General features: G+C 44.8%; 1 protein-coding gene across 2 annotated transcripts in view; it reads right to left on the bottom strand.

Annotated features, from left to right (window-relative positions):
• The window catches only part of CIZ1 (CDKN1A interacting zinc finger protein 1), a 23,882-nt gene extending 7,487 nt beyond the window's left edge, over nt 1-16,395 (bottom strand). Inside the window, exons 1-11 of one of the 2 annotated variants that reach the window (XM_074974042.1) lie at nt 16,247-16,395; nt 15,857-15,978; nt 13,067-13,182; nt 10,275-10,441; nt 8,912-9,047; nt 7,705-7,765; nt 4,971-5,050; nt 4,187-4,266; nt 2,057-2,239; nt 1,572-1,702; nt 625-709 (exon numbers count right to left, since the gene is read on the bottom strand). In XM_074974042.1, the coding sequence (XP_074830143.1) occupies nt 625-709; nt 1,572-1,702; nt 2,057-2,239; nt 4,187-4,266; nt 4,971-5,050; nt 7,705-7,765; nt 8,912-9,047; nt 10,275-10,441; nt 13,067-13,182; nt 15,857-15,951 (1,134 nt within the window). In that variant the 5' untranslated portion in view covers nt 15,952-15,978; nt 16,247-16,395. The remainder of the gene's footprint in view (nt 1-624; nt 710-1,571; nt 1,703-2,056; nt 2,240-4,186; nt 4,267-4,970; nt 5,051-7,704; nt 7,766-8,911; nt 9,048-10,274; nt 10,442-13,066; nt 13,183-15,856; nt 15,979-16,246) is intronic. The other variant, XM_074974041.1, reaches the window with a different exon arrangement.

The raw sequence follows: 16,395 nt of genomic DNA, 5'->3' as shown, positions 1-16,395 counted from the left end.
TTCAATTAAGCTTAATTTAAACCACTTCTGTCTCAAAATCATGACTGTGAATCTAGAACAGTCAGGCCACCTTCTTACAGCAGGAGAGGGGGCATCCTGGCATACACGCTTCCACATGCCCAAGAGGTGGCAAATGTGTGGGGAGAGCAACGCAGAAAGGCTCTGGTCGCTCATGGTCTTGAAAGATCTCATGGCACTTGTCATATGAGATGGGGTAGTTAACTCTAGCGTCCTGACCAGACTCCAGCTTGGGTAATTACAGACTGCCTACCTAAAATTCCCCATGCAGTTGAAAATGATCAAGGAAAGAGCCATGCTGCTATCATACCTCTAGCTGGACAGAGTTTAATAATAAGCAGGGCCTGTAGTAGTAATAATTGGAAAACAAAACATGCTGCTAGTCAGTGCCAATTTGCTCAGCATGACACCCAGGAGTTCCACCAGCACCAGTGTGCAGGAGCCCAAGAAAACTAGATGCATAAAGAGATCCACCTAGAAATATCCTCATCACCACAGTGCAATGCCCCAGAGTATTCCCTCCATCTTACTCCCCTGCCTCTAAGGATAAGTGAACATCTTATCACTTGACCTCCTGCTTTGTAAATCAGGGCAGTAATTTATTACCTTATGTTCTTGAGTCCTACGATGTTTGATTAGATCCCCTGTAAAGTGTATCTGGCAGGTGTTACACCATCGCTGCTGGGTCTCTCTGTGGTGAGAAGAATGGCTCAGTCAGAGACTCCCTTGTGTTCCCCACTGTTTTTGCAGTTCTGCGCCATCTCAGCACTTACTGTGCTTTTCCCTCCATAGACTATCTCCTCCACCTTTAGCTGGTTTGGTTTAATTCAGTCTATAAAAATGCACCCATCACAAGAGTCCGTAGGCTGATGAACTGCATTAAAAACTACAGTGTGACAAAGGCAGTATAGCTACACTATAGGAAGCAAATGAATAATTTTCCCCGAAGGGGGCTACCTGCTGGGGTTAAGGCCTAAGAGAACAGATGGGCCTTGAACTTTACCCTGAACACTGACACACACTGGCTGGGTGGGACCAATGCAGAGGCAAGTTCTAAAGTCAAGGGCCTTCAACTCAAAGCCCTGCCACCCCATGTTCAGAACAAGGGACTGCTGGCAAGAAGGTCCCAGCTGAAGTGTCTTGAGCATTTCTATTGGACAGTATCTGAGATCGGATATATGCTGTGACATGTATTCTATTAAAGGCCAGCCATACAGAGACACCTACCCTGTCCATGTCTGAGCAGGTCTCTTTTCACAAAACACTAAACATAGAAAGTGAATGCTGTTTTTACTGCTTTGGGGTTTTTCTTCCCCCCCTTTATGTACATTCTGAGAAGAAGTGAGGAAGACGTGACAGTTTTACTTGTATCCAGAATTTTAATCTGTTTTTACAGACTTGTGCTTTGCAATGTTGGTTTTTGGGGTGATATTTTAAGGCCAGTAGGGACACATCAAAGGTATTCCTAAAGTTCGAAGCACTGCAATATCTAGGTACTGACCTAGCTGGGATCAGCCCTCTTTACCTTCCACCTCCAGCATACTGACACATACCCATCCTTCTTAGCCATCAACGTCTGCTCCTTCACCATGGGCAGCAGTGAGACAAAGCAGACATTACTCATGTGTTGAATCTCTCCAAGTCGCTGCTGGTGCTGAATTCCAGCCATGTGGGATTGGAAATTCTAACAAAGGAGAAAATCCATTTAGATGGACTCAAAATTTAAAAAACCCCAACACAGCTGGTCAATTCAATTCCATTCCCTCTACTGATCTATAATATTTGGAAAGTTTAAAAGCTTAAGAGCATGGCTACCTGTGGATTAGTCAGCGCTGGAGCTTTAGGATGTTAGCTTGCAAGCTCTTTGGAGGAGTGGTTTATTTTATTTGTTTATTTATAGGCTTTTCTCGGCCTCTTGTTACCGTAGTGCCTGATGCCTTGAAAACATGTCTTATGGTGCAACATTTTTACCACAAGCCCCTGGCCATGCAATTCCTTCCCTTGGCCCCCAGGCCCAGACGGACTCCAGTGTTTATACCTGCTGGTTGCAGCAGTTGGTCTTGCAGATGTAACAGAAGAATTTAAGCACAGACTCAGGACCGGTATCAGCTGTGCCCAGCTCACAAGTCCACTGTCCTGGCTTCAGGGCTGTGGTGCTGATAGCTCTGCTCTCACTGCTCTGCTGGATGGTCACTTTCAACGAGCCCCCCGAACTCAGCACCTACCAGAATGAAAAAAGTCAAGAGAGTTTAATCTAGATGGGATCTTTAGGGGCTTCCGATGAATAAAGGGTTAATCCAATTTCCATCGCACCTGGAAAAATGCATTTAAATTTCAGTCAGTCAATCTCATGTCATTTCAAGTTTTATGTATGGGGGCCCTACCAAATTCATGGTCCATTTTGGTCAATTTCACAGTCAGTTTCAGCTATTTAAATCTGAAATTTCAGGTATTGTAATTGTAGGGGTCCTGACCCAAAAAGGAGTTGGGGGGGGGTCACAAGGTTATTGTGGGTGGGGGGTTGTTGTACTGCTACCCTTACTTCTGTGCTGCTGCTGGTGGCAGTATTGTCTTCACAGCAGGGCAGCTGGAGAGCGGCGGTTGCTGGCTGGGAGCCCAGCTTTAAAGGCAGAGCCGCTGCCAGCAGCAGTGCAGAAGGATGGCATGGTATGGTATTGCCACCCTTCCTTCTGGGGTGGGTGTCTGGCCAACAGCCGCCGCTCTCCAGCCGCCCAGCTCTGAAGGCAGCGCAGAAGTAAGGGTGGCAATATCGCAACCCCCCTAAAATAACCTTGTGACCCCCCCCGGAGCTCCCTTTTGGGTCAGGATCCCCAGTTTGAGAAACGCTGGTCTCCCCCATGAAATCTGTATAGTATAGGGTAAAAGCACACAAAAGACCAGATTTCATGGTCCATGACGCGTTTTTCATGGCTGAGAATTTCGGAGGGCCCTACTTATGTACACACACAGTGTTACCATCGCTGTGCTTGGTCCACAATCACTTTCATTATTGATTAAATTAGTTGCTGGATCTTCCAACACAGAGTCACTCCCAGGCTAATGTATATTTCTATGCTCACAGTTCTCAGTGGACCCTGGAGACGTTACAGGCTGATCCAGTTATTGGTGACTGCAGTGCTCCACAGTGCCAGCTGGGGGGACGCCCGCAGCTTGTGCTTCCCCATTACAGGCTGTTCAGCACTCCACGCAAGGATCTAGGCTGTAACGTAATTCCTTAACACAGTTCTGTCAGCGTATTGTCCTGTCCACATATAAAGAGACACCCCCACATTGGAACACAGATGTCACTAACCATGGCAGACAGCCACGCACTGGCAGAGTCGGACATGTCAGATCTGGCCTGGAATACAGACAGGGCTTTAAGTGTTGTTTTATGATTAAACTAACTATTAGCACAGGCTCCAGGTCCGCAAGTGCATTTCCCTGCTGGTTCCAATAGTGTTATATCTTGCCCTGCTTCTCTCCAGTCTACTTTCTGGAGTGCCAAGACCCAGCTAGCCTCTCCCTCCTGCTATAATTTCAAACCATACGGTAGCTGCCAGCCTTCAGCTCACTTCCCAGGAATGGTAGGGAAAGAAAGGCATGCTCTCCATCTGCTTTAACAGCATCCCTTGCAATCTCTCTACCAACTTTCATGTTTATCCTCAGTGATTCTACAGCCTCCAAAACAGACCTGCCTGATGGGGATGGCTGTTCCCCTTCCCAGACTAGGCTGAGAGAGGTGCCTCTTGGGAAACTCAGACATTTAAGAGCGATTAATTAATCTTTTAAGGCAAAATTAAAAAAAAAAAAAAAACCCCACATACAAAAGCCTGCCATCCTTCCAGATTAGTATGAAATTTAAATTAGTCATAACTCCAATGGTCAGCGTGAGGGCAATACTGTATAGCTTCCAAGCTTTTAACAGGGGTGTAGATTTACAACAATTAAAACACTGCCACAATCTGCTGTAATTTAATCAGAGGCAGACCCTGCATAGAAGCTTCCTACAACAGCACAATGCCACACCTGGGCCACTGATATTAACCCCAGAGCCAGGTGCCACTTGGTTTACAATCACAATGGAGATCTGGGTAAAGCAGATGCTTTGGGGTAGGGAGACATTCTGAGCACATTGTCCCTTTATGCTAAGGACCCGCCTACCTACCTCTGGAGCTTTCAGTTCCTCAGAGAAGCTTCTCTCCTTGGAGGCATCTTCAGTTGTATTCTCCCTCACACTGTTTGGTCCTAAAAACAGAAAGACCCTTTAGCTGGATTAAAACTAAACTCTGATAGAAAACCAAGAAACAGATGCATGAAGTCAGGAAGCTTACATCACCCCTGTACACGGATATTACCCTAGTTTCACAGGGCCTCAACCTGGTTTTCTTAGAGAAAGCCCTTGCACAACATGAAAATTCATCCCACTGTTCAAAACAATCTGGAAGCCCCTAATTTAACTGGAAGAGGGATAGTTACTGGGGCATATTCTTAGGGTGCTGGTCCCAGTATTACTCTTCCTTCACTTTTCATCCTTGGAGTGTGTTTTGAAAATATTCAGGGTATCTGCAGACACCAAGACTATCCTACACTGAACCTGGTAGGTGTAATTCCCAGCTCTGGCAGACACACACACATCAGATCTGCTCCAGACAGTGTGCTAAAATAGCAGTGGGGCTGTAGAGGTGTGTGGGGCAGGGGCACAGGCTAACCACCCAAGTACATGCATACTATCTCAGACGGGGTTATATTCGGGTAGGTAGCCCACACTTATTTTTAGTGTACTAGCATGTGTATGTCTACCCAGGCTGGGAATTACATCTTCCGGATGAAGTGTAGATGTGCCTCATGTGTTACACCGTATCTCTAGCAGGAGGGAACCTACACATCCACACAACTCCACCAGCAGGTTGGGGACGCCATCGCTCATGTCTGTCATGATAACCCCTTACCATCTGCCTGGGTTTCCATGCTCGACTCCTCTGCTTCCTGGCTGCCTGCAGCATCCTCTTGTATGGGCACTTCTTCCACACTTCAATTAAAAAGAAAAAGAAAAAACAAGATTATCTCCCATGTCCAAAGCCAGGAAGATGGAGAGGCTTAGGCCAATACACAAGGTGGTGTTTAAACCACAGGCCAAGGAGTTCAATCTACAGCGTTCTTAATAATCAAGCAAAAACATTAAATCTCAAAAAAAAGTTGATAATATTTTACTGTTGCAAATGATATTTCTGGTGATCCTCCAGCAAAACAGAACAAGGAGGGGCTCCATAGCATACACACAAATGTGTTTAAAAGCCAGCCAAAAGATCCTGAATCAATTGTTCAGGAATAACTATCCTAACCTGATAGAAGGGTGGGGAGAGGACTGCCTGGAGGTTATTCACACCGAGGGGTTCTGGGATTCATTTCCTGCCCTGGCTGGTGATCTCCAGGACAACTGCAACACGCACCTGTTCTAGGGATAGGGGAAGGTTAAAACTGAGGTCAGGAGGAGACCTTGTTGGTAGCCAAGCAGGGGTTTTCAGGAGTTCTGTCTCACTAAGATTTCAGTTTTGTTGAATATTTTCCTGATGTATTTTGCATTTGATTGCAGTGGATAATCAGTAGGTCAATAGCTCTAAATACCAACCTCTGCTAATAGGAGCTAGCTTTGGTGTTTCATTATTGCCATTGGTCTGATTTAAGGAGTGGAAACAGGCTCCTGAGGGGATTGCTAAGAATGAGTGACTGATCTGCAGAATGATCCGATAAAGCAGATTTCTTTCTGATTATATGTCAGCACTCAGAATTTTCAGCTAGGTTTTAAATATGTCCTTCTTTCCAGGCCAGAACTACATTCCCACCTGTGACACACGTCAGCGCACTCCGAACTCGGTAACAGCCTGCAGTCTGTATTAGGATTTAAACACACACTCCATAATTTAGCAGACTGATAAGTGATAAAGTAACTGGGTTACACAGTTATAAATAAACAGCAAGATTTTGACAATGCAGACAAGGGCAAAACAAGAGTGGCTTGTATTATCGTTATTTGGTAAGTGTTGACAATGTGCTCAAACACCCTCGACACACGGATGGAGAGACAGCTCCTCAGGGTCTCTAAGATCAGAGACCTAGAGAAGAAGGTGTCACTTTTTGAAACTGAGGCGGCAGCATTATATTGATACTTGTTACCATTTATGGCTCTTGTGGGAGGACATGGGATTTCAATGAGTCGAATGAAAAGGGTGGTTGCCTGTTGCATTGGGATAAGGAAGTTGTTCCAGGCATATGGACAGGGCAGAAGGCATGAAGGCAAGAGTGGGAGAATGAAATGAGGGAGCATGAGGGTGGCATCTTTGGCGGAGAAGGGGAGAGGTGGGAAGTGATAAGAAACAAGAGCAGAAATATACGCAGGGTGGTGCGGTTCAGAGTTTTGAAAGGGAGGTTTAGAACAGTAAACTTCATTTGATCCAGAGTTTCATCATCAGGTCATTCTCAGATAAATAAAAAACACTCTCTAAAGTTAATCCAAGGATTCAGTTACATACATAAGACACACACTAAATCTGGTAGTCTCTATCCACTGCTCAGTAAAGACTTAATAGAGTCACTGCAGCAAGGTCTCCTATCACTAAGACTTATCTATTTATTCAATTTATGCTACAAAACATTGATTAATATACACTGCAAATTATCAGCATAAATAAAACCAAACTAAATTTGGCAAACGGATGAACAAAGTATATGGTGTAAGGAGTCAGCCTTTGTTTTAACTGCATTTATTCATTGTCTTGCTAATTCACAATGCAGCCTCAAATGCGGAATAATATTTTGCATTTCTATAACACTTCACATGATCAAAGTGCTGTATAAACATCAGATCAATCCTACAACACCCTCCACAGAGATCTGTGTTAATCTCTAATCTACTGATGAGGAAACAGGCACAGAGAAGCGAAGAGATTTGCCCATGGACCACAAAGCGAATTGGTAGCAGAGAACAGATTAGGTTGCAGGAGTCCTCACTCTTCATCGCTACTGCATATTAGGGAGCTTCTAATGCACTTGAACAAAAAAGGGATTTTGCAAATTAATTCACTTTGGAAAAAAAGTTATCAATGTAGAATAATTCTCTAATAATTCTTATTCACTCCCCTTGCCTCATAGATGTATAACAGTAACAGGTCTGAGCAGGATACCGTTTAGAACAGCACAGACTACTTGCTGAACTGTGTTCCATATTCTTCCCACCAGATGGCGATAGGACATTGCATGGTTCCTGGTTTAGGGAGCAGAGAATTTGCAAGATGGGCCTTTATATTGTGTGTCATTCCCCTCCACCTTCATTCAAATAATATCAGCTACCTGTGTTTATTTATACCCAATTGATATATGGATCCAGGCAACAGTGGGGCTCAGGAAGGGTCATCTTTGTAGCCTGTCTAGACACGGTTCATCGATCCATCTCTCTATTCATCATCTTCATGGCTGTGCCACTTGCAGCATCCTTGGACTTAGCAAGTGCCCTGAGGTTTTTTGAGTCACCCTGAGCACCAGAGATATTCCCCCCCCCAAATGCCAGAAGTCAAGCTGGCATCATAGTGCTCCATTTTACTGAGAATATAGCAATGGAACACCAACAAAAGCAGACAAGCAATCTAAATCCGATGAGCATTTCTATGGCCTTTTCAGTGGAATTACCTCTTCAGTCTCTTTGCTGCAGGCTCCATGTCCAGTATAGATTCTGCTGGCATTTTTGGTTCTGCAGGGATAAAGATAGATATTACCTTAGCAGAACATCTGATTTGATCTCCTACCAAATGGCCTATGTCAGATACAGTACTTTAGAGCAGATAAGAAGACTATAAAGCACTCGGCCAGTTCTGGCTTTGAGAAGGGTGGAAATGGATCACTAACTCAAGAGATTAGTAATAACCTGGGAGATGGAGTTTCATCTGTAGAGGTTACTGCTCTAAGCCTGACCCCGAAGTAGAGATATGAATTTATTACTAGCCAATGGTTGTTTGGGTCTTAGTCCAATACCAAGGGGACAAGAGCCACACCACAAAAATCCAATACTATACATTAAGGTCAATTGTTAGACCTGTCAAGCTGCTCAGTATCCCGGTAATCAATATCAGATTTCCACTGCATTTGAACTGGAAAATCATTCCTTTATGAGGCATTCATGGGGATACACTATAATTTGTGTGTTCTTAGATTGTAAGCTCTTTGAGGCAGGGCCCATATCTTCACGTGTTTGTAGAGTGCCTAGCACAATGGTGCCCCAGTCCCAGTAAGATTCCAGGTATCAACATGGAAACAAGCATCCTATTAAACAAGTCTGTTTCTTTAACATATTGGTTGCAAGTGAGTTCCACCTCATACAAGTTTTAGTCTATGGCTGCCGTGCGGAGTTCAATGCTGGTAAGGCAGCATGACAGCTATTGTTCCAAAATCATTTCCTTTTCTCATCCCACTCAGAGGTTCTTCTATACCAAAGTGACTTACTAGACAGGCAAAGGAACAAGTAACCTTATCTGAAACAGGCACCAGTGGGGAAAAGATGAAGGGGATTATATCAGGAGAGTGCTGTAATGCAACAAGGAACATTGCTCCTGCTCCACAAGAGGTCCATCACGTACATCATCTCAGTAATGCATACAGCTTCCACCTGATTAAATAAGAGATATGGAGCTGGTTTGCAAAATCAAAACACCTAACTAATGGCATAAATGAAGCCCAGTGCAGGGGGCTCTGACTGGAGGCTAAGCCAGATACGTTCGTCTTCCAGAAATCCTCTCTTGCGGTAAGCTGCTAACGAGAGACTAACGCCATCTCCTGTTTTTGCTGCATCAATATCCTAAAGAGGTTTCTTGAGCGTACTCAGAAGATTGTGTTTTCTTACCTGTGGGTGAGGAGTTGTTCTGTTCTGACCCAGCCTGGGTACCCTCTGGAATTTCAATTTTCTCATCAACTCCTTGTGCCTGAGATGAGGATGCCTGATCCAGTTCTCGCTTCTTGTCAGGGCCCCTCTGGTAATCCTGCAATTAGCAAAGAGTCTCAGACCCAGCTCTTTTCTCCTTCTCAAAACTCAGCACATCTCCCAAAGCTCCAGAGGTTTTATTGTAGGACCAGAGCAGAAATTCCAATACAAGAGAGCCTGAGGGTTTGTCTAAGACTCTCCACCTGTAAGCAACTGAAAGTGGATGAACAGAGCTCTGTACATGGATTCCAGACTGCAGGCACCCACTGACACATCTCCAGGATTTTAATGGAAGCTGTGGCAGGTCCAGGGTACTTCAGAAAGGCACATGCAAAACCTGCATGGGCTGGAAGGAAGAAGAGCCCCAAATAACTACTCTTCCTTTTCTCTCTGGGCCAGACCCAACGAGAACGCTGATCTAAGACAGAAGTTCCAGTTAAAATGGCACTGAACTAGGTAACACAAAACTTGAGGCTGAAAGAGAGGAGAAATCTTGGCCATTTAAAAGAGACCATCTTCAGTAGAGTCTCAGACAAATCTGAATTCAGACCTGGGGAATGGATTCAAAAGGAGGAGGAGGTGGGGATTAGTAGTACTTTACAATCTTGTAATACCTTTCACTGAGAATCCTAAAAGGCTTTATAAACTTTCATCAATTAAACTTCACAACATCCCTATAAGCAGGTATTATCCTGATTTTTACAGGTGGAAAAATGGAGACAAAGAGAGATTAGGTGACTTGTTGATGGTCACAGCGAGTCAGCACACAGCTGGGAATAGAGCCAAGGACTCCCAACCTCCTGCTCTATTTTTCCATGTTTCAGGCCAGTCTCCAGGAGTGCAGCCATGAGGTGTTTACTAGAGAAAGGACATGGAGTGAAATCCTGGACCCACTGAAGTCAATGGCAAAGCTCTCAGGCTTCAGTTGAGCCAGGATTTCACACACTGTGTTGTAGTTACTTTGAGGTAGATATTTCTAAAGGTTCTTATTATTTTGCTATTTACCTGGAACTAATCAAATGAATCCTGGTATCCTAGGACAGGAGGGGTCTACTGGAAGAGGATAGGGAACTCCCTACCAGTACAACTGGGATCTCTGGAAATGGGTTGGTTTGACCAAAGAGCTTCTACGTCAGCAATCTGGTACTAAAGGATTCTTTTTTCATTCTAATCCTCCTGCATTTCTCTTTAGTGCCCCATGTACAATAAGGGCAATCATCTTAGCAGGCACCAGCCAGCAACAAATGAGAGCTAGTCTCTAAAGATCTGGAAATCACAAGCTCACCTTACGAAACATCCGATTCTGCCGCTGGAATGGAAGGCCTGGGAAGCCCAGCTGTGCGGGCTTTAATGAGACCCCGACAGGTGGAGGCCCCAAAAGGGAATGTCTTGTAGCCTGAGGGAAAAACTGTTGCAGAGCTGGGGCTGTCATGTTAAATCCTCGTAAGTTTCCTACAAATGCAAACATACAATATATCACTCCCCTGTAGGTTGTGTTCATGAGACAGCAAACCCCCAAGCCATGATGACAGCCGGGAGGGGCAGAGCTTAGAGAACTCTGAACCTCCCTTTCCATAGGGAATGGATATCAGTAGCTGTATTTTGCTGGCCGGCTTCTGCTTCCCCCAACCACCCCAAAGATCTCACTCCATCACTGCTGCCATGTGGGGATGTGTTAGACCACTCAGCTGTTTACAACTGTTACTGCAAGCTAAGCTAAGCTCAGCAAGCTAAGCTTGGAGTGATTATTTGATTCAAACACTGGTCACCCATGTTTAAAGAAAGACAAGATCTTGTTTTTGCAAAGATTCTTGTGCAGCTGGCAGTTCAAACTGTGATCTGGATGCTTTTTTTTTTTTGGACAGAACAGCGGCAGCGATTGGAGCATTTCATTAAAAACAGCGTTTTACTTTTTAAACAAGAGATTTCATAGGCCTCTCTGCCACCAGATTTATCATGCAAGCTCAGAATGATAAACTAAACCCAGACACTTAAGATGCTACCATTTTCTATCATAACGTTTTGTCTTTCGAACAGTTCTTTTCAGCAGAGCATCCACCTGAAAGTGCTTTATAACTATTAGGTAAGTATCAACGCTTTCCAATGAAGGGAAGCCACAGACTTTAGAGCCAAAGTTTTAGAAGTAGCCTCTAATTTTGACTGCCAATCTTTAGAATACCAACTGCTTGATTTTCACAGGTACCGAAGATCCATAGCTCCCACTGAAGTCAATTTGAGCTCTGGATGCTCGGCACCTGTGAAAGTCAGGCTGTAGCTGTCTAAAGATGGACATCCAAAATCAGAGCTCCCATTTTACATAACCGACTAGCCAAAGGCCACACAATAGGTCAGTGGCAGAGTCAAGAGTTGATCCTAGGAGTTCTGACACTCAACATGCAAAAGCACCAGATGACCCTGGTATAATGTATAAAGGCTGCAACACAACACAAGGAATTCCCACAGATTTTAATTACTTGTCAATTATGCTGTGAAAAAGAAGATCTCTTCTTGTAAGGAGATCTCTCTCAATTTTGAACAGAAATCTATTTGAAGAAATGGCCTTCTGTTCATGGTTTAGCACTTTTATAAAAACTGCACATCCATTTAGACTCAGAAGGGCATTTGTTCTTTCCCTACTTCCATTGATGAAACCATAGGCTTCCACTGAATTATTTATTCTGATGTTTCTCAGGCACTGAAATACCTGGGCATCAGATATTCTCACATGTAATCCAAACCTGTAAGTGGCCACAAAAATTCAGCTCACAAGTATAGTCGTATTGTTCAGTACGGTCTTTATTACACATTTAAACATGAGACAATGCAGAATGTCAAAAATGGAAATCATAGATACTAGTTCCAGCTTGCTAATAAGGTGGGGATAATACTCCACCTCAGTACATTAGACTGGTCACTAAAACACCTTGTTCAAGTGGCATATCCAGTTTGTTTCAGATCATTGGACATATTTCTGTTTTAAATACAATTTGTCAATAAAATGTTCACCTTTAGAGAAAAGCCATGCTACTACTTAACATCAAATTTATCAGTCATCCTCCTTTCATATTTTTGCTGGCCCCAAGCTCTTTTCATCATACAAACACACATCAGAAACTTTAAAATCAACACTAACTTTGGATTAGAGTTTGTCCCTTACTGCCTCAGCTTTCCTCGGCCAAACAAAGATCTCTAGATGGCCACTGGGGTCATGAGAGAGCATGCTTATTGATTAGGCAAGGGAGAACAAAGGGCATGATAACAACATGCAGAATAAACCTTCACAAACAAGAATCATCCCTGGTCTAGTTTTAAGTTAAGTGATCATTCAAATTAACCCAGGGTAGCTTTTTCTTTGTCAAAATGGGACTGGCTGGTTAAAAATAAAAGAAAATACAAAGAAGTTCCTTACCTACATTTCTAACACCTTACACTAACTACAACTATTATTGGGGGCAGCCTTGTAAAATTGTCTTGAAAACTTATCTACCTGGGAACCAGATGATGGAAGAAACAGTGACTTACTCCAAGCAAGTAGTATGCCACAAAGCTGTTTCTTAAAAATTTACTTTTCACTTCTATGCCCTTTCTTTTTCCGCTTCTCTTCACTGAGCTTGGAAAAAAGACCACCTAGTTAGTTACACTTTCTGCAACACGTTTGTTTGGGTTCACGGACAATGCAAGTGACTATTTAAATCCAAACAAAAATTATAATTGCTGTTTAATATATTCTCAGAAACATTTTTATTTGCCTTAGGCTTGTAAAAGAGAAAGAGTTTTACCACCATCTACCTTTACAGTCTAAACCACCTTGAAGATTCCCATTGCAAAGTCACAACTTCCATATCAAATGTTGAAAATCCAATTTCTCAACTGCTTGGGAGCAACAACTGAAGAGCCTCCGAGACTTCGATTGGGGCAAATTTGAAAAAGAATAGTGCAGAGGAATGGAATCCCAAAGCATAGAGGACTCTGATGCTTAGACATGCAATATCTATTCTATGACTTCTCTCTCAGGTTAAGTGAGGGGTGAAGGGCTGACTAAATAAGTGCAATGAGCATCTCCAACAATGACAGTACCTTGCATCTGTTGCAAGAGCAGAGTTCGCTGAAGCATTGGATTGGCATTGAGGAGTGATGCTTGATTCGTTGCCCGTAAGCTCAGCATCTGTTGCTGTTGAGGTGGTGGCAAACCCCTGGAAAAGAAGGGATCAAACCCTTAAAAAGCTTCCTGTAGAAAAATGTATCCTTTAAATTCACTCTTGTTGTCTCTTACAAGCACAACACAAGGAGCAAAGGACAAAAGCAATACTGATGCGTTTGCATTAAAACACCATTGTATACATTAACATTGTATCCCTGTTCTTCCATCCTCCTGGAGCACCCAGGTGAGGGATTGTCCATTACAAAATTTTATGTCTGCAACTTTGCCAGGTTTAAGAGACAGAACCTCTCAACACCACACACACGTAAAGGGTAATGACATAGCTTAAGGCAGTTCAGTAAGGGACTGCAGGTCTACAGACGAATTCAGGTAGCGATCAACTGCCTACATGGAACAACTCCTCTTGATTTTTAAAACATTTTCATCGTCCTAGTACACTACCCAAAATTCACTACTCCCACCCAGAGGCTGTCCATATGGGTGCAGTTGCACCTAAATGTGAGTGTTGGGAAGAGTGGCAGTAAACTATGACTTTCATATTTAAAGTATGGGCTAGAAGGAAAAGATGAGAGCAGTGGGAATATCCTGGGAATGGGGTTGAGCAGCGAAGCGTCAGTCTGGTTCAGGGGATTGAAGAAACTGCCATACATTATCCTACACAATTCTTACATGCTCTAAAAATAAATCTCACTGCACTGCTCTCAACCCCACTACCATAATTTATGAGCCAATATTAATTTACTTACCCTACTCCTAGAGATGCTATAAATATTATGAAGCCAAAAGCAGTTGGGGGGGGGGGGGACTATTCAGTGCTGGCTTTTAAAGCTCTTAAAGGAGAAATGCTTGATTATATCAGACAAGCCTTATGCTGGTGGGCACAAGTGCTGACATCACACACCATCACATCTTAGGTTGGCAAGTCAAAGAGTCGCTGTGAAAGCCCTTCAGGTGTGAAATTTACTTCTGTACAACATCTTCCTCAGCCCAAGCCACGCCATTTAAAATATTTTTTTATTAGGAGACCATCTGAATAAATAGACTGATATTCTCAGTATAGTGGGTCACCTTTTAATAATGATAGATATTTGCAGTATTGTGGGTCATTTACACTTATTTGAAGAGAAATTTAAATACTTTCCCACCCTTTTTTCTCTTATATTACCTTTGTAATAGAGAGGTTTCCAAGCATACCTCAATAACATCTCATCATACTAATGCAATGGTGGTTGTGATTTAGTAGGCAAGGAACTTCTTTTCCTCCTTACATTTCCCCCCTTTAACCTTGAATGCCTGCTGCATAAAGTTTTAGACGAGAACAGTAGCACCTAAATGCATTATTTAACTGTTTCTGTAGTATATCTTCTACCTCTGGTCATAGTGGGCAAATTTCCTTGACTAGAACTATTGTCTTCTCTCTTACATGTTACGTGAGCAGTTTCACTCTTTATTGTCCTCTTTACTGCTTGTGGCTGGCAGACAGGTGTCTTGATTTGTCTTTTAATCCAAATCAAATACAAAGTCACACCCTCAGCAGCATGGGGTGCAATTGCACAAATATCTGTGCTTATACACAAACATCACTTGAATGACACCTTACCACATGTTCAAACTGAATTCAATAATCCCATCGTTACACTAACTAAATAATAATATACACATAATAAAACAAAATGTTTTAACCAAAAGGGAGTTGGGAGCCTGATAATATAGTAAAATCCATGCTCCTGTTTAAAAGGTTTAGCAGAACATTTATGTAAGTTGTAACAGGTAACATTTTCCTCTAGATTCCCCACTTTTTAACAACAATCAGCTTTTCTAGTTGGATTGTTGTCCATCCACCTTTTATTGATTTAAATTTGGACACTTTGACGCTACAGAATTTTGTTTTATATTATCTATTCTACACTATTATGTTTTACTTGCTTTCAGGTACGAGGATGATGGGATCAGAGAAATACCAAGGTGACAAGCACCTTAAAAATACTATAGACACAGAGATTCTTAATGGGGCAGTGCCCCATGTGTTGCAAGGGAGGGAAGAAGCCTTTCGACATCCAAACTGTAGTATTTGATAACTGTCTGGTGCAATACCAGATCTGGAGGAGCTGCACCCAGCAGGAGCTTCCTTCGCCTACTGCCCCCTCGGTACAGAGCTAAGGAGGAGTGTTCTGGGCAGTGCCCTGATCCCCACCCAAGGGCTGGGCAGACCCTTTATTCCTGTTCTCGCCAGCGCTACCGCAGCTTCCAGACCCCTTTCCCAGCGCATGCAGACAGATGAGCCTCTTCAGCTGCCAGACTCACAGGGGGAAACGGAGACAATTCGTGGCCCAGCTCCCCGCCCCGTCCCGGGCCCCTCTACTCCATGCGCAGATCCCCTTCGCTCCAGCCGGGAGCCTCAAAGCTCCTCGCCGATCTCCCTCACGCCACCTCCCCAGGGCCCTCACACCCCTGCGCTGAGCCCTGCCCTGCCTCCCACCGGGCCCCTTTAGCCCTGGCACGGATCCTCTCGCCAAGGCCCGTGGCCCTTGTACAGATGCCCCCTGCCCACATGCAGCCCCCTCCGCCGGCTGGGGTGCCCGGGCCGCCCCGGACAGGTGGAGGGGGAGCGCGGGCCAGGCAGGACACCAGCCACGCTCCGGCTTTCCTGGGGGAGGTCCCCGGGCACAGGCCCGCGGTCCCCGGCCTCGATTAGTCGCGCTTACCGGCCGCCCTGTTGCGCCGGGTGGTGTTGATGCTGCTGCTGCTGCTGGAGGAGGTGCTGGAGCTGCAGCAGCTGGAACTGCTGCTGGTTGAACATGTCTGGGGGGCCCCACGCCGAGCGAGCCTGGGACAAAACGCAGGAGAATGAGGGAGGGAGGCACCCGCGGGGGGGGCTTCAGGCTCGGAGCAGCCGCTGAGCCGCGACCCGCTGCCCGTCCATTCACTCATCGGAGGGCCGCCCCCCCCGGGGTCACCGCAAGCAGCAGCCGGGGGGGGGGGACCTTCCGGACCCCACCCCCTACAAATCCCCCCTCAAGGGGCGCCTGCGAGCCCCCTGCTCGGGTTTGCATCGAGCCCCTTCCCGGGGCACCGGGACTCCCGCTGCAACCAACCTGCGTTTACATTTCTTGACCGACAGCCTCCATCTTATTTCCCAGAACAATAACCACCTGCCGCCGCCGCTGCCCCTGCCCGGCGGCTCGCTCCGGCTTCTCAGCGCCGCCTCGCTGCACCGAACCAGCGCGCTCCCCGCGAAAGCGGG

This window comes from Natator depressus, chromosome 16, assembly GCF_965152275.1.
Source record: "Natator depressus isolate rNatDep1 chromosome 16, rNatDep2.hap1, whole genome shotgun sequence".
Taxonomy (NCBI): Eukaryota; Metazoa; Chordata; order Testudines; family Cheloniidae; genus Natator; species Natator depressus.
This window is presented reverse-complemented; position numbering and strand designations above follow the sequence as displayed.